The 22,936-nt window shown below is 38.6% G+C and overlaps 1 protein-coding gene across 1 annotated transcript in view; it reads right to left on the bottom strand.

The window, feature by feature from the left end:
- The window catches only part of DOK7 (docking protein 7), a 68,778-nt gene that overhangs the window by 33,592 nt on the left and 12,250 nt on the right, over nt 1-22,936 (bottom strand). The window contains exons 5-7 of the mRNA XM_075499652.1: nt 14,494-14,613; nt 6,613-6,720; nt 3,043-3,917 (exon numbers count right to left, since the gene is read on the bottom strand). Coding sequence (XP_075355767.1) covers nt 3,043-3,917; nt 6,613-6,720; nt 14,494-14,613 — 1,103 coding nt within the window. The remainder of the gene's footprint in view (nt 1-3,042; nt 3,918-6,612; nt 6,721-14,493; nt 14,614-22,936) is intronic.

The following is a 22,936-nucleotide window of genomic DNA, read 5'->3' as shown; positions in this document are numbered from 1 at the left end:
AATCACCTAGGCAAAAATTACATAGCAAAGGCACACCTTGTGAAGTTTGTAAAGAAGGACATCTTGAGTACACTACAGTAACGTACAACAGAAAGCAAAACACCCTGCATGCTTGCTTATTAATCCCCAATGTCTAATATGAATACAATATAGAAATAATAGATCAATATTTAGTGACTTTCTTCATGCTGGTTCTATTCATCATCCACAGTGAAACAGAAAGGCTTCCTTGCCCTATCTTCTGTTTGAACCTTGGCACCTTCCCAGGGTATGTTCTCCCTATGTTCATCATCATCCTTGTCATTAGTGGAGCAGGTGGCTCTTAACCAAGTCAATCCCAATCATGAACACCACCATGCCTTCCACATACGCATGTCTTCATCCTGCAACCTGTCTCCAACTCTTCACATGCTGAACTCCAACGTGCACAGACAACGTGCCCAAATCTAACCTCAATTTGCCAAAGTTTACATACAGGGCAGAAATCAAACCAATGCTTATATCCTTTATTACTGCTGTAGACTTCCCTCTACTCAGGTCACTCACTCACTTTAAATAGTAGGCATTTAAAAACCATCAACACAATTTAATTAACAGCTTAACTTGAGATCGCAAAGGAACTCCAAACACTGGCACACTAAAGCCTTTTGAACGTGAATTTGAATATATGTGAAAACCTGGTGTCTTCATTAATCCATAAATCAACTCCTCCTGGCCCTAACTGCATCTTAAACATATTCTGTTCAGAGCACAAGGAATAAGAATTATTTTTTAGTTACAGCGTATGGATTTGTGCTTTCACTGTATTCATCATGAGAAAAGCCAAAGATGGTGTCCATTAAATACTGCTGAAATAATTCATCTTGGCGGTTCAGGACAATGTATCAAAATGTTATTTTTTCTTTCAAAAGTAAAAACAAACCCATGAATCATTCAATTTAATTAGACTTCTTTCCCGAATGCTTACAAATGGGTAGGAAAAAAAAGATAAGCAGCTGTGCATATCTCATGCTAAAACAGGAGTTAGTAAGAGTGTTGCAGCCATGTTTCTCTCACTAAATTTGTTTAAATATTGAAATTCTTGCCAACTGATATCATTAGGGCAACTGGAAACACCATGAAACCTGACAGCACTTGGCAATAAAAGATGTGGGGGTGTGTGCTGTTGGCGTCAACAGACAGTTGAAGAAGTGACATAATTTAGCCTTTAATGGCTTTGAAGATACACAATGGAATACTCACTTTCAGCTTCCTGTCTGCCACAGATGTCCAGGGTAAACTTTGATAAATCCATGTCTAAACTGACAATTCAGATCACCCAGTAATATTTAGAGCTAACTGTACCTTAACTAATTCTTTCCTCGCTGCCTATAACAAAGCCATCTTGGAGCTTTCTGGTCCCAGAGCAGAGCCCTTCTAGGAATCAGTCTTGTGCATTTTTCCCAACTTCTCTCTAACTACAGGCAGCAGACACAGAAAGCCAGCAGCAGATAACACTGCTGTGCACCCTGCTGCCTGCACTGCAGAAAGAACAGAAGTGGGAGGCTGAATGTCAGGCCCTTGCATCCAGCCAAGCTTTCAGAATTAGGCTAGAGGGCTAGCGAGGGCCTTTGGTGCCGATGGCTGGCAAGGATAGTCTTGGAAGACCACTGATCCTAATGATCAGTGTAGACACAACCTTAGCCTGTCACACCAGTGCCTCCCTACCTCCCAAATGCTGCAAGTACACGACAAACGAACATGCAACATGCTGTTACAGAGGCTATACAAGCGCCTCAGGCAGACAGCATTTTCTAGTTTTCAGACACGTGAAAGAGTCAATGATGCAAATGCATTAAATACCTTGTGAGAAGAAAATAATCCCTCAAGTTTATAATATTTTAATTTTTCTTTCATAACTTACGATACACTCAAGCCCTTTTCATAGCAGTGATTTATGTAATCCTACATGCTCAATTAAAATGTACACACTTCAGTGGCAATACTTAATTCCTCAAACAAAAGTCTCTCTTGCTGAATCCCTGCTTCACACATTTCTTCATTTGAGCACTCCCTCTAACCTTCCCAGCCTTTCAACAGCTCACCAACACAAACAGGTTTACTTTCTTCTAGTTTAGCAAACACATTCACCAAAAAGGTCTTCTCCAGAATAGGTAAAAACAGAAATATTTTCTCCATGCAATGTACAACTAATGTATAAAGCTTACTGCCATAAAAAGCCAAGAATTTAGCAGGGTTCAAAAAGAACTTATGGAACTATCAGTCATAGTAACAGATACTGACAAATGTGTTTAGAAAGGCATATGAATCTCCATGGTTCATATGGTTGAATCTGAATCTTCAGGTTTTAAGTGTTTATGTGACTGGTGATCAAAAATGTTTTTTCCTGCAAATACACTGTCCTGGTAGTACACCACTAATGAGTACACCTCCTCTAAAGTATCTGTCACTGCCCAGTTGTAAATATAATACTGGATTAGTTGATCTGCTATGGATTGCCACGCTAACTTGGCTATCTTCTCTTTCCCCAGTGAGAAGCTTCGCTAACCTGGCTTCTTGTGCAAGACATGCTCAAACTACAATGATAAAGAAAAGAAAAACTTCAGTAAAATAAAAAATACGTACTGCGGTCACCTAAAGAGCAGCACATACTATTTGGCCTCCCTTCTTCTTTTGAAATACCAGTAGTAAGACAGATCAATGTCCTTCATGCTAAATTACTATTATATGACAAATTCAGCCCTCTCATGTGCCTATAAAGCTTCTGTCTCTGTCACTGTAAGCCACTCACATACACCCAAAACCAGAATTGGCCAATTTAAAAGTAATGATTGATGGCCTATATTGTTCAGTGTTTTCTTTATCAGGCACAGATTTTGAGGAACCTGTGTGCTAAGCCTCTCAACTTGAGCATAAACAATGCAAAAGTTATTACCAATTCAAATAATAATAGTATTTATGACTTGCAACTTAAGTAATTTTAAATTAATCATGCTATATTAAGTAAGGCTTGTTAGCATCTGCTCAGTGTTAGGTATTTACCTTTAGTCCACCACAGATTGGACAAGCTGAAAAAAGAGCTCTTGTCATCCCAAGGTGGGGGCTACATGTGTCATAGGGGTCAGCTGAGGCCCCACTAGGTGGTGACAACTCACTACTTTTGGAGTCTGACACCTGTCCTTGTTGTTTTGTGTCTGACCACCTCGAAACAAAATCCACATATGTCTCATCACTTGAGTCCTTGCTGCTTTCTGTGAGTAAGGATGAAGGCCTCCCTCTGTCCTGGCTGTGCTCAGGTAGCCTGTGTGCTTCCAAGTGTGGCAGTAGCAGTTTTGGGTCACTAGCACCTTGAGGTGACACGGCCTGGTCCTTGGGTAGCGTGGAATCTGCACTCTTCGGTTGCACATCTTTAGAAGCTGCCTGTAACAAACTCCTGGGTATATCATAAATATGTCTGAGAGAGCTGGGAACCTGATACTCTGATCCCGCACCTCGCTGGGGCTCACTGTGAGGACAAGTACATAAATTCTGATCCGAAGGAAAGTTCAATGGCAAGCTTAGCAATGATCCAAACTCATCACCATGGCAAATGTCCAAGCTCCCGGCATAGGAAGAGAAGCTTCCAGAGTAAGAAGAGTGACTACCAGTAGCTATTCCACTGTCAGAAGAACTCTGACGACCTATTTCCTGTAGCTGTCTGGATCGGAGGGGCTTTGGAGGTGGTTTTGTGGTGCCACGTGCCCCTTCTGGAAGGGTCTTTTCTTCCCCAAGATGAATGCCCTTTGCAGCTGCCAGTCCGTGACTCTCTTGAGAAGTGCTGGCTGAAGACTGTTCAGGCCAAATTGTCAGTCTGCTCCCAACACTAACATCTGAGTGGCTGGTATCTGAAGACGAGCTTGAAAGACTTCTATCGTCTCCTAGAAAAGAAGACAAGACATCAACCTATGTTTAAAACACAATCGACAGACTGAAGCACGGCAAGTATGTACAAACAGAAAGGACCCTGACATTCCATCTGTTTTTTGTAAGGGGAACTTCTGTCAGAAAGCCAGAATTCCTGCAATAATTCCTGTCCCCATGGGAAAAATAAAATGCAAATAGTATGTTACCTTGCTATAACCCTACCACATTATGGAACATAATACATTCAGGGCAAAATTTTTAGAGTTTATGCACCAAGTTCTCCCCTTTTCAACCATATTTTACTTCCGTACAGTTAATTAGTTTTATTTTAGATACCTCTATCTTATATCACAAGGAATAGTCACAAAGTCCCATGCTCAGAATAGCTGAGGATGCTCTGAAGAAAACCTTGTTACTGTAACCCAAAGCCATATAAGACATTTCCATGTTTCTATTTGATCTGAATAAACCAAATTATTATCTTATTTGCACTTTTTTTCTCTATTTAAATCTTATCTGAATGACATCAAAGTGAATGTTAAAGAGACCGCAAAGTAAAATCAAACTTAAGACTGTCCTGTTCTCTCCTCTGAGCTCTCCTACACTGTACTTTTCCATAATATCCATACCAAAATGCAACCATACATCACTGTAACAAACAAAAATGAGAATACTAGTACTATAAAAATGTTTACATATCTATATACAAAAAGATCTTCCATGATTCATTTATGCACATATTGCAAGAATTTTTTTTCTCACTGATACTTGCAAGAAGGATACTTTTACAGGTAACTACTGCTATCCAAGACAGAAGATGGAAGAAAAAAATTAAACATTGGCATGAAAGGGCATAAGGACAAAACACAAACATCACACAAACACATACACAAAAACAAACAAACAAACACTTTCTTGTAGCAGCACACACAGTCCACAATGCTATTTCCTTCCTTCTTAATAAAACCAATGTGAAAAAAAAGGCTGACAGTAGGATCATTTTGTAGGTATTAATTTTAATTCATTTTATTAATTTTAAACCTTGGCCAGTAAGTTGCCAGAGGGGACAGAAAGAGGAAGGGTCCACTGCAAATTGTGACCTGAGCTTCTGGTGTTACTAAGCTATTTCTATTCTCAGGTGTTGAGGGAAAAGTTTTGAACAATTCTCTTGTTCTTCATGGAGTAATTCTTAACATATACTATCATAAAATAGCAATGTTTATCCCATGAAATCTAATCCTTTCTTTTCCCCCAGTGCCCATTGCATGACACTGGCTTGTGACCCCTGCATAAGTGTGACTCCTGAGATTAAATCATACAGTTGTCTAGACGGAAGGCATGAATTACAAAAACATTAGTGTAGTTCTCAGCAACATGCCCAGGAGAAGAAATACACTTGTTAAATAAAAGTTATTCTGCTTACAAAAAAATACATTTTTATTGAAAAAATAAGATTGTTGAATTTATTTGAAATCACTTCTCTTAGACAAGTATTTCAGGCACTTTAAAACTTTGGAAGGGAAGCTTTCCCACAGTCTTGAAGAAAATGCTCTAACTATGCAGAGCTACATGTTCTCCAAGGCAGTGGCAGAACCTAGATCTCCAGATTCAGGCAAATGTCCTCCCACCAAACCTACAGGGACAGTCTTGTTGTTATAATATTTCCCATAAACACAAATATTTAATCTTCCTATGCAAAATTCAAATAACAGAATATGAAAATCTTACTCTAGGATTCCTCATTCTCTGAAGATTATAACATTCTTAGGAGAATGAGGTCATAAATTCAAGTAATCTCAAGCAGAGAATATATACAAAGTTGGGCCACACGTTTTCTAACCAGAGTGGATAAAAAAACGAGACGTGCTTCTCTATCAAGTCTCATTTGTTTTCCATCAATCTAGTAAAGTCTAGTAGTTATATGCTATCTAAGAAAAACCTCAGGAAGTCTCAGTGGAATTTAGTCACAAACCACATTACTCAGCAGTGTCAAGACTGAAGTAACCATGGACATGTATAGAAGCACATAATTAAGCTCTTGAGGATCTTCACAGGGCCATTTTTAGGCTTGTAGGCTTTAGAGTCAAGAGCAAAGCAGGTGTTTTGAAGATCTAACTTCTGTTATTAAACAATTCAAATGGCAGTTCAGGGCATAGGCTCTTTTACAAATCCAGTGCTAGACACCAATTCTACTTTGACACCTAAACAACTCCAGAAGGGATATGCACAGATACCACCACGAACAGCAAGAATAATAACACTTAGAATCAAAGCACAGGAGTCTCAGGTTTTACTACAAAAATCTGCTGTAAGCCTGATATGCGAACTATAAAAGTCAGTTCATCTCACAGGCTGAAGTGAGTCAAGTACTTAAGCAGATATCAAACTTGACGCAGACCATTCTTTTGAAGTTGCACATGCACAAATTCAGTGGGATTCAGCATACTAAAGGATTTTCATGTGTTAATAGTGTTTGATCCAAAACTCACTCTGCTCAGTTGAAAAACTCCAATCCATGTCAATGGACGTCAGACAATGCTGTTAAAGAACTGCCCCACAAGCAACAGCAGCCAAATCAAATATCTTGACTATTCCTCTATTATTTTTCTTTTAACCTCAGCATCTTATAATTATATACATATGCACATTTCTGAAGCCTGGGAAGAAAGGAACACCATTTATTTTTATTTAATTAAAGATATTTCTTACCTCCACTGCCCTGGCGACTTGTATGGGACAGCAAGCTCAAGCGCTTTTCTAATTGCAAAGCTTCATGAGCCAGTCTTTCTTCTGAATAGGCTGGATTTGTACTTGGATCTTTAAAAAGGAACAGAAAATAAATAAATAAAAAAGAAGAAACATGAAAAATACATAAAAAGAAGGGGGGAAAAGATATAGTCTTATGTTAGATACTCCATTCTTATGCTTCTACTACAGGAGAGGCAAAAAGCTGATCGGAAAATGTATGGGACAATCTGCCTTCAAGCACATCCTGGAGAAATGCTACATAATAAGTTATAATTGTAAGTGTCAAAAGCTTTCACAGATTATACCCAATATCTGTAACAGTTGCCACCAGGGACGGAACCCTGAAGAGCACATCATCGAAAGCAATAGCTACAGAGATAATTAGCATCCAGCAGGTCTAGAGGAGTTGAAGACTAATATGTGACCTGTAAAATGTGTCCTGACTTCACTGAACTCATTGGGAATCTTATCATCGAGAAAGACCAAATTTTTCATCCTACAAATTTGCAAATCTACATCATAAGAGTCACAGTAATTAAACTATCTGATACCTTCCAATCCAGATCACCTATTTACAAAGACATCACTTTCAAGTTTGATGTTCAGAAGGTCATTAAATTCAGAAGTCATAGATGAAATAAGCAACCTGGTGGCTTTCCATGTTTAATACAAGACAAGTTAGAATGTCAAAACCACTACTAAAATATACTATAGGGGATTTTCCCCATATATTTTAGTGAGTTTGCCATTCCAGCTGAAATTACTTCCCTGAAGAAGGCTCCTTCCATTCCAATAAAAAGGCCAAAAGTTATACAGAATGTGGAAGAACTTTCATCAGAAAAATAGGCCAGTTTTGTTTCCAACCAGGCACAACAATAAAACCAGATATTGGAAGTAATCATAACCATTATCCCAAGAGAAATCTTACAGATTTCTTCAAACAGCCTGACAAGTGTGTCATGTTCAGCAGTTGCAAAAGATATGGTCTGCTAACTTGTTCATCATCGGAAGCTTCAGTAGCTCTTACTAATTATATAGGGAAAGGAATTAATGCCAGATAAAACAGATTAGCTTCCTCACAACTGCTGCTCTTGTATATCTGATCAGCTGGGTAGTATTAGCACACCTCAAAAACATTTAATCACTGCATCATTTAATAAGAGGAAAAAAAGGATGAAAAAAGGGCTACACATTGCTGTGGTTGAGTTAGTAAGATAAAAAACAGTTGAAATTATGAAAGAAAAGTTTCATTTTCATCCCAGGTCTTTCAGTTTTAAAAGACTTGGGTTTAACGTTGTCAACACAGCAGTCAAAGCAAGCTCACAATCAGGGGAAGGAACATTTCCGGGTGAGCTGAAGTTCTATGGGAGTCCCTACATTATTAACTACCTGAGAAACAAGCTGCCACATCTCACCTCCCTAACTGCATTCACTTTCTGACCTGCCCTGGGTAGATCCGAGTTCATCACAGGAGCAGAAGTGACAAGGCTGAACTTTCTTTCCCATGTAGAGGGGGTTTCCATCTTTAGCAGTCTGCAATCTGGATGAGATTAGCAGAACAAGCCAGACACACAGAGTCCTTCTGTAACAGCGTATGTTGGAAATCAAAGATATTCTGACAGGAACAAGGCAACAATGCTTGTGACAAACAGGGTCTGTGGCCTCTGTGTCTCCCAGCTCAAACAGTGCTTTATGTCAGTGTCTGACACCTTCCAAACTTAACTTTAAGAACAGAAAAGAGGACTGTTTGATATGGATTATTTTGTTAGGTCTCCATTCCTATTTCTCCTGCAATACAACTCATATTAAGCATTGACTAGTTCAAACCTGTGTAACTGCTTACTCAAACGAAACCCCCAATGCTTCTATATGGACCTCTGCCAAAGGAAAATACAAGATTTGGCCACCAGCACCTATGGTGCAACTCAGACAGGTCTATGCAAGGATCTGCTCAGTGGCATACAGTGTTACAGGCTGCTGCTTGAATCTATTTTTGAATGTCCTCTGCTCCAGTCACTCTGTTGTATCTAGTTAAATGCCCTTATGTCCAAAAAGGTTCAACAAAGATGTTCTATGAGCACTTTAAGTATAAAGTTGGCATAACAGATCAGCAAATTAGTCAAACCAAGATGCAACAGACACTAACCCTTCCCACAGCAAAGAGCTGTCAGTAGGAAAGATCTTTCCACTTTCCTCAGAATATGATTACTTGATAAATATAGATTTTCAGAATGTTACTAGGGGACATACACAACTATTAGTTTTTTAGTAACTAATATTCCTCTTACAGACAGCAAAAGATATAATTAAAAAAAAAAATGGTCAAGCAACTGATCTTGCAAAATGGCCTATAATAAAATACAAGATGGGGAGGTAGGAGAGAAGTTGAAGCAAATCAGTAAGTTTGCATTTCACATGTTCAATTGCTTCTAGAACCCAAATTCCCTATCAGCTACACAGCTACAGAACAGAACAGGTTTCACCCACAACATGAAATCTCTAGGCATACTGTCTGTCCAACAGGACTGATAATTTTTTGATTAAACTTCCCCTTAAGGATTGCCTATATATAAAAGGTGTGTATACAACTGGGTTCATAGTTATGTGCTGTGACCTCTCATTGCCCAGTTTTGTGGAAGATTTATTAGAAGAATCCTTTCTCAGCAAGTATAGGAAATATCTAGAGAAACCACTTCAAAACTTGCCAAACATACATAGACTTAAAGTCTTAGGCAGGTATTAAAAATAATTGTCCATCAGTCTTACTGAAGTCTTTGTTTTGCCTTTAATCTTCTCTGCTAATAAGCAAGATTTCTATGGAAAACACACACAATACTATTCTCCAGAAGCAGCAGATTCTTGCACCGGTATTTTTGGTTACAGACTACCAAGCACTAATCAGGAGGTTTTGCTACAAGATCAGACTAAGGACTGAAGTCACTGGCAGTCACCTTTTAGAGACCAGTCCTTACTGGAGGGTGTAACCTATGACCTCCTGTCATATGAGTGTAGAAATATGGCCTAAAAAATGGTAAAAACAAGGGCTTTTTCAACAGTAAAGTTGGATTTGTTGGCAATATCCTATACCTTGTGCATGCACCATACAAAGCCTCTAAAGATCTGTGTAGTAATTTGCCATATTACTAACTCAGGAGGACAGAAGCAGCATGACCGGTTATGAGACAGCTGTCCAAGGAAGTTCAGACAGCTTCTGCCCACACGACATCCTACAGTAGCTCCAACAACTCTAAGAGTAATTAGTACCTTCATTTCCCAAACTCTAAACAAATGTATCCTATAATATGATTTACTCCCATCGAATCTAGGCAGTTAGATTCACTCAGGTCCTTCAATTAACAAAGTGTTTTATCATTTTCCAAACAAAAATGGATCCTTTGCTATGAAGAAAAATCTTTTGTGTGAGGCAATCATTGAAATCTTCTTAAATGCTTGCTGCTTTGGGGCAAAGGGAAGGATTACATCAAATTTGGCTGGACTAAAAATACCTCTGATGGAGATTTTATTTTTATATTATGTTGGTGGATATTCATTAAAGCCACATCAGCTGCTCATGGTGGGAGATTTTGAATACTTTGGTAACACATGAATAAAATGTCACAGTAATTCAAAGCTCCAGGGTTGTTCAGTAAGTACCTGTCAGGAAAAAAATGTAATGTATCAAGTTAAGTCAGCAGCTACCTAAGATATGCTTGATTATATGCATCTTTAAAATGCAACATTGGTTAATTACTTCATTAAACCAAGTTAGAGAAGTTAGGCTGAACATCTCTCCTTTCTTTCTTCCTTTGTAACTGTAGGCACATTTGCAAATCAGGCCTGGACCCTCACCTTCATGCTAACATCTCCACACCTTGTAAGATGTCTGGAGGAATGAAAAGATGTCCTAAAAGTTTGAGGAAGATCCACTTGGTACAGATACTGCAGAAGGCAGCCACAGAGCTGTCTTGCAATGGCCAAAGGTGTATCAAGCTTCAACAAAAAGAAAGAGTATCAGATAGATCCTCAGCAAGCAGCACTGCACACTCTCCAGTCAGTCACAAAGCAGCCTGAAAAAGCTTCCAAAATTAAAAGAGAGCATCAAGACTATCAACATTACACTTGGGGTCTTTCCAGCCTGCAGGACTAGACTGTCCCATAGCCTTAGCCAGATTTAGAGAGTACTGATCTGCCCACTGATCAAAGATATCACTGATCGGCTGTTGGGCCTTCACTGTATTCATGTTTGGCATTCATGATGAATTTTGCTAGTGAAAAGAAGGAATTCAATGCACACCTGATAAACAAACGTTTCTCAAATAATATGCATGCAAATTCAGTATAGATTACAAACCATGCAATCAGTGTTTCATTACTCTGTCAATACCTAGACTTCTGTCAAGACAAGAACATAAAATTCTCAGGTCTGTTTTCTAAATATCTTCCCAAGAAAAAAAGTTGCAAGTTGCAAGTAGCCAGTTACAGCAATTATCTTCCAACTAGTAGCTGGGGAAAACAAGCCATCCAAAGACATCCTGTCACTCATTTGAGTCCTTTATTTAAAACACTACACTGCCTAAAAACATCTACAGATACCTACACTACCTTTGCATTCCCACTCAATGCCATATGTCCTAAATTTGAGACCTGACCATGCAGCCTTTAACAAATCAAAAACCTCCAATCTGCTAATGGAGCTACCAATAGGAGTATTTTGGTACAATTTTGCAGAATTAATGGAACTCCCAAAATAAGTGCCACACAGTAATAAACTGTAAAACATCTAATGTTCTTTTCCTTTTCCATTTTATTTTGGATGTACACATAACAGAATTATTTTTATCATGAGAATATTCACATTCATTTGATACCCATTTCCAAAAACTCACAGAATAATTCAGGTTGGAAGGAATCTCAGGCGTTCTCTAGTCTAACCTGCTGCTCAAAGCAGGTCAGCTATGAGAGATTAGACCAGATTTTGATACCTTGCAATGGTCAGTCAAGTTTACAAGTTCCACTGCATAGCTTTTTCATTACATATTTTATGGATGATGTAATAAAATACATACAGTAATCATATATCTATGTTATAAAAACACCAAGCTTTTAGTGAAGTAAGATATATTTTTTAAAACTACAATCCTGAAAAGAAGATGTGAATATTGTACTTGAGCAAATATCCCTTGCACATGCAGTTTACAAACTCCTTTTGGATACTGGGCCATTTACATTTGTTAAAAGAATCACTACAGGAAGTAAAAGTAAGAAAACTGGTTATTTTCCGGTCCTCTTCAAACCAGTCTATCATTTCCCATTAATTTCATGCTAACACTTAAATATTTCAGCACTCCATTTAACCATATGGTTGAGCTGTTGAAGCCACTGGCTTCATTCATTATCCTTTTTCCAAAGACAGACTAAGCAGATGTTGAATGCATAACATCTCTAAATTATATTTGTTCCATGGGCATTGGTGTCCAAGAACATTGTCAATGTGACTTTTTTTTTGCCACATTACATTCTTTTCTCTTTACAGCTGCCCTTTGTGTGTTTTCCTTTCTTGAAAATACCTAAGAGTTATTCAAGCATATTTCATGTTTAAGTTGGAAAGGTACAGGCAAGAGCAAGAAGCCAAATTCAAATAGCACAGTGGAGAGAAGGCTGCTTCCTATAAAAGCTTTTAAATTACACAAAAGCAGAACATTGCATCTATAAAGCACAGTTGAGGCTGTGTAGCATTCTGCACTGCAGTAAATATGAATAACATTAACTAGATGTTTCTTGGTAGAATTCTCAATCTGGAGGTTTTGATCTAGTTACCTGAGGTGTGCAGATGATTAATCTATTTAATTACTAACCCTTTCAAAAGGTTGGGTGAATTTCAATACTCTTGCCAGATACAGTATGCAGCTGGTAGAGACTTGACCTTTTCAAGCAATACAGTACATTCTGTGTAACAGCATACTTGATAAGGAAAATTAGTTTATGGATGAATCACTAGTATTGTACATGTGGATGTGCCTTAAACAGGTCTGTGCAAGCTTCTGCATGGGGTAATAAATGAAGGAGAACATAAAAAATAAAAATTTTCTATGAAGGGACATGTACATAGGAAGTGATAACAAACTGGAAGAGACAAGGGTAAAGATACAGGGAAATATATGTTAGAGGGGTCAAAGTAGCTTGGAAAAGGGCTGCAGAGGAGTCTGCAAGAACATGAGCACAGTTCCCTACAGAACACTGCTCCTGTCCAGGTAAACAAGGTGCAATTGAGTGGCTAAGTACATCTTCACCTCACATTTTAGCGGCAAGTCCATCACGCACAGAAGACAAATGAAAAAAACCGCAGAGAAGAGGTCTTCCCTTACAAAAATCACCAAATCATCCCCAGGATATTCCACATCCACTTCATGCACTTCAGTGAGGTCAGAGCTCTTGAAGGAGGGAAGGGAATGTGTTACGTGGCTATGTATAACAACCCACAAATGCCAGAGTTGATAACTAAGATGCGAAAGCAGATTTACTTCTACATGCCTCTAAAAAAAGATTTTTCAAAGAATGTGCCATCTAAAATTAAAATTAAAAAAATAATAATAATAAAAAGACAACAGAATAGTCACTTGTAGGCTTAATTTTTCTGGACATAAATTTTTGTTAAATGAAAGACTTAGGAGTTGTATATGTGTAATACAGTTTTAGATATGCAGAAAAATATGCATACAATAGCAAAACTTTAAGTATCAGCACTGTTTTTTGGATTTCTGTTGCTGGTTTTTTGTTGTTTGCTTTTTTTTAACACTCCACTTAGTTGAATGCAAACACAGATCATCATATAAGAAGAACAAGGTTTTATTGCCCGCTATTCTGCTTGATTATTCTATTTACTTCGGTGTTGCAACTATGGGAAAGAAGAGATTAAGTGAGCTTTGTGTCTACTGCATTTACTTAACTAACTTTTCATAATTTATTTTCACAAGTTTCGCATCCAGTTCTAATCTTCTCCATCAATCACATTTCCTTCCCGCAATTATCTTAATCGTATACCAGCAATAAAACCCTGTCAAAAACCTATTAACTGCCTAACACTTAAACAGAAACTCCAAGTATTTCCCACAAATCCTGCCTCATCTATCACCATTCTTGCAGCCCATTCCCACTATATCCCACTGCCAATTCACATATATTTTTCTGCAATCTCATTTCCACACTCTTGCCCTGTTTGACACAGTCATTCCGACTCAATATTATATTTCTTCATCTGCTAAAGTCAAAAGGAAACAGAGCTTACTATGATACCATCTAATTTCCTCTCTGAACTTTACAGCTCATGCAGCATTTACCATGAAATAGGAAAAGGAATTTAATCCTTGCACATCAGAAAAGAAGCTCAAGCTGCAAAACTGAAATGTGATGTGGAGGCCTGACAAAGTTTTCTAAGGTTGGCAAGACTTAGTTCTAAGTGTTTTGGGTGAACTCAAAATGCCCTAGAAGTTAGTTTTCCATTAAACTAACAAAATAGCAATGCAGACATGGATCCAAGTTGAACTGTGTAAGTTTGAAACTAAAGGTTAGGGTTCCTTTCAATTCAAATTGCCATATTTTAGTACTGTTAAGTAAGAGAAGGCTAAAGTTAGCAATATCACCAGAAATATGAATGAGCCAGAGCAGCAGGGGGAAACTGGGTACATTCAACTCATAAATCTGTACTGTGACATTTCAGAAGGAAAACCACCTTGCACTTTCTACACTCTTAGTGTCTGCAAGCTGTTCTTACAATCACAGCAGTAAGTGCTAGACATAGCAAGTTCCTACTTTGCTCGGTTACTCTATACTTCCTATATTAACCTGGTAGGACTGGACGCAAACCAAAAGGGCCTTTCGTCGGGGAGATGCCACGGACGATACAGTCGAACAGAAAGCTGATCTGCTCTCCTTCAGCACAAGAAAGGAAAAAAACACCAGCCCCTGCAAGAAAGCACAACATAAATATGTGTTTTTTACCTGGACACATTAGAAATATATTTAGCTGAAGCTATTTATAATTTAGCAATCAAGACAGTATTACGTGCAAGCCATGAAAAGAAATCAACAAGACATGTTCTCCAGAGAAAAGAAATAAAAAGAAAAAATTCAGGTCAGCACACACACACTATATCATAAACATACACATAAAATCAATAGCTACCTAATCCTTTATGCTAATTTTCTGAGATTCAGGCAATTAGAGCAATGCCAAAATACAAGCCATATGTTCACAGCTGTCTGGGTCTTTTATTCTTATTTACCCCTAAAATTTTGTAGATCAAATCTTAACTATGCAAGTGTCAGGGATACTTAAAGTGTATTCATCAAAATGAACCAAATTAATTCTACGTTTACCCAATTTTAACCAAGAGCAGCTTTTCATATCCCAACGAATTAGGATTTGGTTATATTGCTGGATTATATTATACATTTCCCTAGATTAAGTCCTATGTGTTATTATTAACAGAACGTAACACGACTCCACAGGTTGTCATCAGATCTTTACCCTTTGCTCTATTCTGATATTTTGCTTTCCATTCATTAAGAATAGCCCCAAGCAAAATTAGAATGAGAATCACTAAATAAACAAACAAGTTCTGAGCTGAGCTGCATGATATATGGCTACATGGACAACACACAAGACAGGAAGTGTTCCACAGAACATTTTAATTGAGAATTGTCAGTCCAAATATTACTCGCATCAGGAAAAAAAAAAAAAGGTCTAGTTGACCTTTTTGATGATCTTAAAACACCAGGCAAAAAGACCACCCCAGTAACCAGTGAATTCAGGAAAAAAAATACAATAACCAGACGCAAAAGGAAATTAAATTAGTATTTAGGCCTTGAAGAAGTGCTGCCAGTTCAGCAGAGCCATGCACACTAGAAAACCACAATACCAAATCTTAGACCTGTAGTAGGGTTTTGCATATTACTTTCCTAGGGACTTGGGCCCCTAATCTGGACATAAATTTGACTACTGCATGTCTCTAGCCAATTCTGAGTTCCATACGTATTTTTGCCAATTTTACTTAAAGCAGCAGAGCTGATCTTGACCAGAATGCCTGCATCCCCATCACTTTCACATGTCTGCCCTGTCATATCCAACAGGATATTCACATTTCACTTAAGCCATGGATACACTTTTGACTGCTTGACAAAGGGCTATGGGATTCAAACAAAGGGGATAATAAAAAGTGGACCACAAACCAAATTAACTATTTTAGAAAATTAGATATAGCCAGCAAGCAGTAAACTGAGCGCTCTAGGAAAAGCATATTCTGGTCCACGCTCTTTTGTCATTCTCAATTTATGTCATGTCTAAGTCTCTGCCTGCTCTGCTTAAATCTAGTAAAGACATTGTTACCAGCATCTTCGTAACTTGTTTTGTCACTCCACCACATTTGTTCCTCTTCAGATCTTACTGATCAAACCTTCTCCAGCCAAAGAAACAGAAATCCTGTTCCTGGTACAGTTTATTTCATTTGGTGAAATGCTATAAATTCAACTGGAATTAGAATTCACTCACTAGTAGAAGTTAAATTTATACTCTTAAATATAAGGCAGGCTTGCCAATCATTTCTGAGTACAAGGTCTCAAACATATTCCTTGAGACTCAGGACAGACAAACATTAAAACACTAAGCTATGTTTAAGCAACTGAAAAGATGAACACACACTAGCTCATGAAATGTAAACCTGAGTAAAGCCTACTTAACTCTGCACTTCTATGGTATTGGTTTTTATTATTGTTTTTAAAAACAAGTTTGTCCCACACTTCCTCATGGCACGTATACACACCCTGGCTTCAGTATCAAAGACCATCTAGGAGATTACAACACTAATCATGCAGTCTGACAGGTATGAAAGTTTCTGGTGGTGACTCACTCACAGTCGTGTCCCATTTCCCCTCCCCAAGAGATACCAAAGAGTCAGAGAACTCTGTATTAGAAAGAGCTGGGTGCAAAGTATGCATTCAGGAATGATTTGAAATTCAGCTCTTCCTTTGAGCTGCCTTCTCCCCCCATGGAGTAGACGGAGTATAGGGTAATCAGTTTGGCTAATCTTAGATGGTATGACTCTTCCCCCATGAACCACACTGATGCCAGCAGACTTGACTTTCTTGAGGGAGCAGGGCAGCACAAGGCTTTGCTGGACTGAACACATGACCTTCCCATCCCATGCGCAATAAGCAAGCAGGATATAGAGACAACATAACAGAGGACATTTATATCTCAAGCACAGTGATGGACTACGTGGCTTGGTAATTCAGCAGAATCCTACACATCCATGTTGCCATTCAGGAAAAGAAAATTCCTCAAATATTTCTGTACATCTGGACCACTTTGTTCTTTTATCACTATTGTCAAGAGTCTTACTTAAACTTCTAAGAGGCTCTACAAACCTTTGCCTTTAATGGAAACAAAAAAGTAAATGTGTGCATGTGAGCTGGCTGCTTAACTCAGAGGATGATTTCTGCAAAGAACTATCACATATGTGGAAATCCCAAAAACAAATATGACGGCCTTTATATAACTAGTACAAACAGTGTATGCACATGTGCACGTAGATACAAATCCAATATACACATATGCATAAAATAGTTCTTTGTAGATTCTATTATTCACATGATCACCGTAATTGCTCACAGGAAACGTTTTTCTTTCTTGTTTTGCTAGGTAGAACTAGATTTCAAGGGAAAGAAGAAGTCTGGGGGTCCTTGCAAAAGACATCAGGTGAGATGAATGAATGGGTAAGGCTTAACTAAGTTATGTTTTAAAAACATACGTAAACCCCAGAAATTACATTTCTTTTCTGCTTTCTTGAGAAAGCTAAGAAATTCACTACTAGAAATTACACATCTCAGTCATGTGTTGGAACAGATTTGGTGCACAAGCATTTGGAAGCTGAGGAATATGTGGTATGCATCACTGTAATACCATGCAGCTGTTTACTAGACTGAAGAGCTCACTCACTCACTCTATCCATGGGGTGAGAGACTTGGTGAAAAGCAGCCTGCAGCCACTTGCACAAGGCTGAAACACTAAGCCAGTCCTCTGTGGCAGTTAGCAGTAAAGCATTGTACAGTCTCCCAAACGTTCAAGAGAAGTTGCCAATTTCCTAAAACTTCCAAGTATTATTAAATCTTGCTAATATTTGATTTTAATTCATCATATTAAAAAAGCAAACCCATGGGCAAACACATCCTGAAAATGCACAATAACCAAAAATTACTTAAATCTCTGTACTGCGTGTGAAAGCGGGGAGGAAGAATCAGTCCCTTCATATGAATTATTACTCCTACAGGTGCCAGAAAATGCTAGATCCTTAAGTCTTTTAGCTACAGGACAGGTACGAACCGTGGCAGTTCAGTTCATGGCAATCATCATGTTGTTCAACCAGTATGTCTCAATCCTGGCCTTGAGCAACCCCCTTTAGAAGATATCTCAGGCTGCTCTTCTCTCTGGTGAAAATGACAACAGGTGTTCCTATCATTGCCAACTAAGACGTGGGCATGACTACTAAAAACAAGATAAGAATGTTTGTCATCTGTGGTAGCAACAGAACATATCTGCACATAAACAGAAGTTTTAATGTACACAACCCAGCATCTTTCAAGAAATTCCAGATGTTGCCCCAGTTCAACCACGTCTACTGCTTCTAATTTTCAAATAAATTCCCATTTGTTATAGGGCTGCTTCTCTTCTCCCTTGGTCCTTCCAGATATGCTGGTAGCCACTTCCACAATTTCAGAATGATTTTAAGAGCCACTTGCAGAAGTCTTAGAAAGAAAGAAAGGAAGAAAGACCTAATTTCATCAAAGCATCAGAAAGATCACAGAAATACTCCTGCTTATTCAGCAACTAGCAGCAGCAGTATCGTTTGTTCTTTCAAAGGGCACCAAGGGTCCTACGAGTTCTTCTCTTCTAGGAGACACTGTTAGAAAACAGGAGGCAGCTTTAAACTAGGCTCTGGAACCTAATCCTGAAGTACTTGAACATTGGAGAGCCTGAATTCTCACAGCATTAACATGCTCTTTTATTACCCCACTCGAAGTTTTTCACACTGACCTCCAAGTCAAGATTCTGCCAGCAACTGGTCATTTTAATCAGGGCACACTAATTGAGCTAGCAACTTAGGAAAACGAGAGGGTCCTTTTTTCCAGTCTGTTCCTCTAAGTAAACCTCTCAATTGACTCCTAGGCCCAGATGCCTTTTTTTTGCAAATGGTATGTGTGATTGAGCTTCAGCTACAGAGAGGCTGGGGGCAGGGGGGCCAAGTTTTCCACCAGAGATGAACTTATTTGCAGCTGTCAGAAACAGAAGAAAGGATTTTCTAATCTCTAGCAGTACAATTGTGATGTTAAGGGCAAGAGAAGTTCAAAATGTAAATGCTCTTTTTCCTATTTAAGAATAAACTGGTGTTATCCATCTTGAAAATGCACCTAGATTTAATGTTTGAAATCTGAGCATTATCTCAGATGGTTTCCCTCTACCTGGATTGAGCACCAAAGCCTTCAGAGTTGAACAAAACCTGTACTGAGCAACTAATTCATAAACATAATTAAGTATTTTATATTTATGAAAAGTTTTGTGACAAAGCAAGGAACAGAAAGCTAAAACAGATTCAGATGCTTTTAGACTTCAGTTCTTCCACAGAAATATCCAAAAGTAAGCTCTACTTCTGTTTGGAGCTTTACAGTTTTTTTTATGGAGAGGAAAGGCAATCTAACCACAAGATCATCAGTTCCTTTTAGTAAGGTATTTATTACAGTTGTATTTAAAACTTAAATTCACTAATCCTCTGCATTCACAGCTTCACAGGAAGAATGGGAGCAAAGATGTAGTTTAACCTATAGGAAAGTAACATTAATAATAGAGTCTGCATAGTATCATATAATGTTTCTATGACAGGGTAATGGAGAGTGCTTTCATTTAGGAATTAAAACAACTTCTGTAATAACATATCAGGCTTTTTTCCTGGACACTACTTGTTTGTCCTATTCCTCAAGAATTTCAGAGGAATGAGGTAAAAGAGTCAGATATCTGAAGAAAGATGGCCTTTCCCTTTACCAACACTTCTCTGTTAAGAATAACCAGACTTATATTTTTATTTAGGTCCTATTTGCAAAACACATTTTCTTCTAGTGGCAGTATTAAATCAAATATTTAGACTAAACACATATTTAAATGTTGTTATGCTTGAAGATATGTCTAAGTGCTCAGTTAAGGGCATCAGCTCCTTTAACAAGATAAGCTTGAACTCCATACGTAAAGTTTCCAACTGTGGCAGGCTATTTTGTACCAAAATGAATATGCTGTTCTTCCCTTTGAACGCACGCGTGCAGGGGAAGAGGCAAAAAGACCCTTCCATGGCAACTGAAGGTTCTCAGCTATCAAGACAGACATTTCTTAAGAAAAAAGAAACATCAATATAATGCTCAACAATGTAGTGGGACCCTTTCCAAAGTACTTGTCTGTAATTCTGGTCTCCTGTAACCAAAAAAAAAGATTAATTCATACTTAAAAACCAGGTACACAGGAGAGCTACTGATGAGCTCCTGTATCTTACGGGGAAGATAAACAGCTGAGTTTGTTTAACATAGCAAAAGTGACAGAGAGCATAAATAAAAGCTCTAAATATTTATGGAGATAAGCATCATGGAGAGAGAGAGAGAGAGAACATTACACTAAAGGACAATGTTGGTACAACAACAATCTAGGATAAATGAACATATAAATTTAGGTTGGAAATTTTAAAAATATTTTAAAAGTCATAGATATAAAAGGATCTACAAAACTCAAGACCACATTTTAAGCCTAATTCACACTTTGATTCTTTTTAAAGGATTAGAGAGTCATGTCAACACCAGTGTTCAAAACAGTGTTGGACCTTCAGAAACAGTTGAGTGTCATTCACAAGTCAGGTTCTTTATTTGTGTATGCCTCAACACAACTTGAAAGACCATTTTAATTAATGGTATATCAAGAAATGCAGAATATCTTCCTGGAAGCAGAGAAGTTCCCCTTGAAAGATAAGGGATCATATTTGTTCCGTTTTACACCTGTATCATTTTGCACCAGAAATTAGTGTAAGCTTAAGGGGGCGGGGGGGAGGGGAGCAAAGCATAACATAGGTAATTCAGGTGCTTCAAGTTCCATCACCTACAGTTTCACATTTGTATCATCCATCCACATTTCATAATACACGTTCCTTATGCATCTGGCACCCTGGCCTATGGATTGAACCATTCAGGTTTTCTGCAATGTAGAGATAAGATACAGCAACACTCAATAAGCCCAAATTAGTTTAAATTCTTGGAGCACAGCAATTGCATCAAATCTAGAACAAGTTACAGAAGAAATGCCACAATTTAACTAAAGAACATAAATGAAGAGCTATTTATAGACCTCATTATTTCTGGGCTTGCTTATACAACTAAGATTTTCAGTTTGGGAACTAAGCATTTAAGCTTAGGAGCAGTGACCAGAATCTAGGGTCTGTCCCTGCAGTTGTGCTCCCAGTCTCAAGGCTACAGACACATACTCCATTTTTCTCTTCTGATCCCAGTGACATTTGCATGCCTGGTTACACAGTGAGGAAACTTCCAGGCCTTGTAGTGGGCTGTTCTTTCTGTGGACGCCAACCACTCCTCAGGAGGAAAACAAAGATTTGAAGCCCTGCAGGCTGAAGGAGGCCAGGAACCTGCATTTCCCACTCCGTAGAAGTATGGCAACCAGAAAAAGACACGCAGAGCAACACTACCACCACTTCATCTTTTCTAGTGATGTTTTAGAGTGTCCTCTCCAGTTAGGCAACTCACTTCGAAAAAGATCCCAGTTTTGGTTTTTTAACTGCTTATCTAGGGACCCATAACATCTTCATTCCCACTTCCTAGAATCAGTCTGCGGGAGCAGACTTTGGCCTGTTCAGGAATTTACTTGGAAGAATCCCATGTGATACAGTCTTAGTGAGAAGTGGGATCCAAGAGGGCTGGCTGATTTTCAAGGATCACCTCCTGCAAGTTCAAGCCAAGCAAATATGGCAAGAAAGCCTGTATGGATGAACATGGAACTCCATACAAAACTCAAACATAAAAAGAAAGCATACATAGGGTAGAAGCAGGGTGACCAAGATGACGCAGGAGGAATACAGATACACTGTACAAGCACACAGGAATGGGGTTAGGAAAGCCTAACTCTACCTGGAATTGAATCTGGGGAGGGATGTGAAAGGCAACAAGAAGGGCTTCTGCAAGTATATCAGCAGCAAAAGGAAAACTAGGGAAAACTTCAACCTACTGCTGAAAGGGATGGTGGACCTGTTGACAAAGCACATGAAAAAGGCTGAGGTATTCGAGGTCTTCTTCACCTTGGTCTTTACTGACAAGATTAAAGTCCCTCATCAGGAATCCCAGGCCCTTGAGACTTGTGGGAAAATCTAGAAAAACTACAACTTCCCCTTGGTGGAAGAGGATCAGGTTAAGGAACATTTAAACAAATTGAACGTACTCAAGACCCTGGGGCCTTATGGGATGCATTCACAGGTGCTGAGGGAGTTGGTTAGTATCATTGCAAGGATGCTCTATTATCTTTGAAAGGTCATGGAGACTGGGGGCGGGGAATGGTGTGCCTGAGGTCTGGGAGGAAAAAAAACCAGCAGATGCGACTTCTGTCTTCAAGAAGGAGGATTCAGGGAACCACAGACCAGGGAAAGCGGTAGTGCAAATAATCCTAGAAGCCATTTCAAAGATGCTGACTGGGCATAGTCAGTATGGATTTACAGAAGGGAAATAATGCCTAACCAATCTGATAGTCTTTGATAAAAGAACTAGCTTGGTGGATGAAGCAGTACATATTGCTTGCTTTGATTTTAGCAAGGATTTCAGCACCATCTCCTATAATATATTCATTGACAAACTGATCAAGTACAGACTAGATAAATGAACAGTGAGGTGGACTGAAAACTGGCTGAACTGCCAGGCTGAAAGGGTTATGATCAGCAGCGCAAAGTCCAGCTAGAGGCAAATCACTACCGGTGTATGCAAGGGGTCAATGTTGGGGCTAATGCTGTTTAACATCTTCATTAATAACCTGGATGATGGGACAGAGTGAACCCTCAGCAAGTTTGCAGAAGATACAAAACTGGGAGGAGGAGCAGATCTTCCCCTATTCTGGTGTAAGTTACTCACAAAGGTTAGAGTGCCCATTCTTGGAGCTATTCAAAACCTGACTGGATATGGTCCTGGGGAAACTGCTCTAGCTGAC

This window comes from Mycteria americana, chromosome 4 (assembly GCF_035582795.1).
Source record: "Mycteria americana isolate JAX WOST 10 ecotype Jacksonville Zoo and Gardens chromosome 4, USCA_MyAme_1.0, whole genome shotgun sequence".
NCBI classification, from domain to species: domain Eukaryota; kingdom Metazoa; phylum Chordata; class Aves; order Ciconiiformes; family Ciconiidae; genus Mycteria; species Mycteria americana.
Note: the sequence above shows the minus strand (reverse complement) of the source record. Positions and strands in the feature narration are given on the sequence as shown.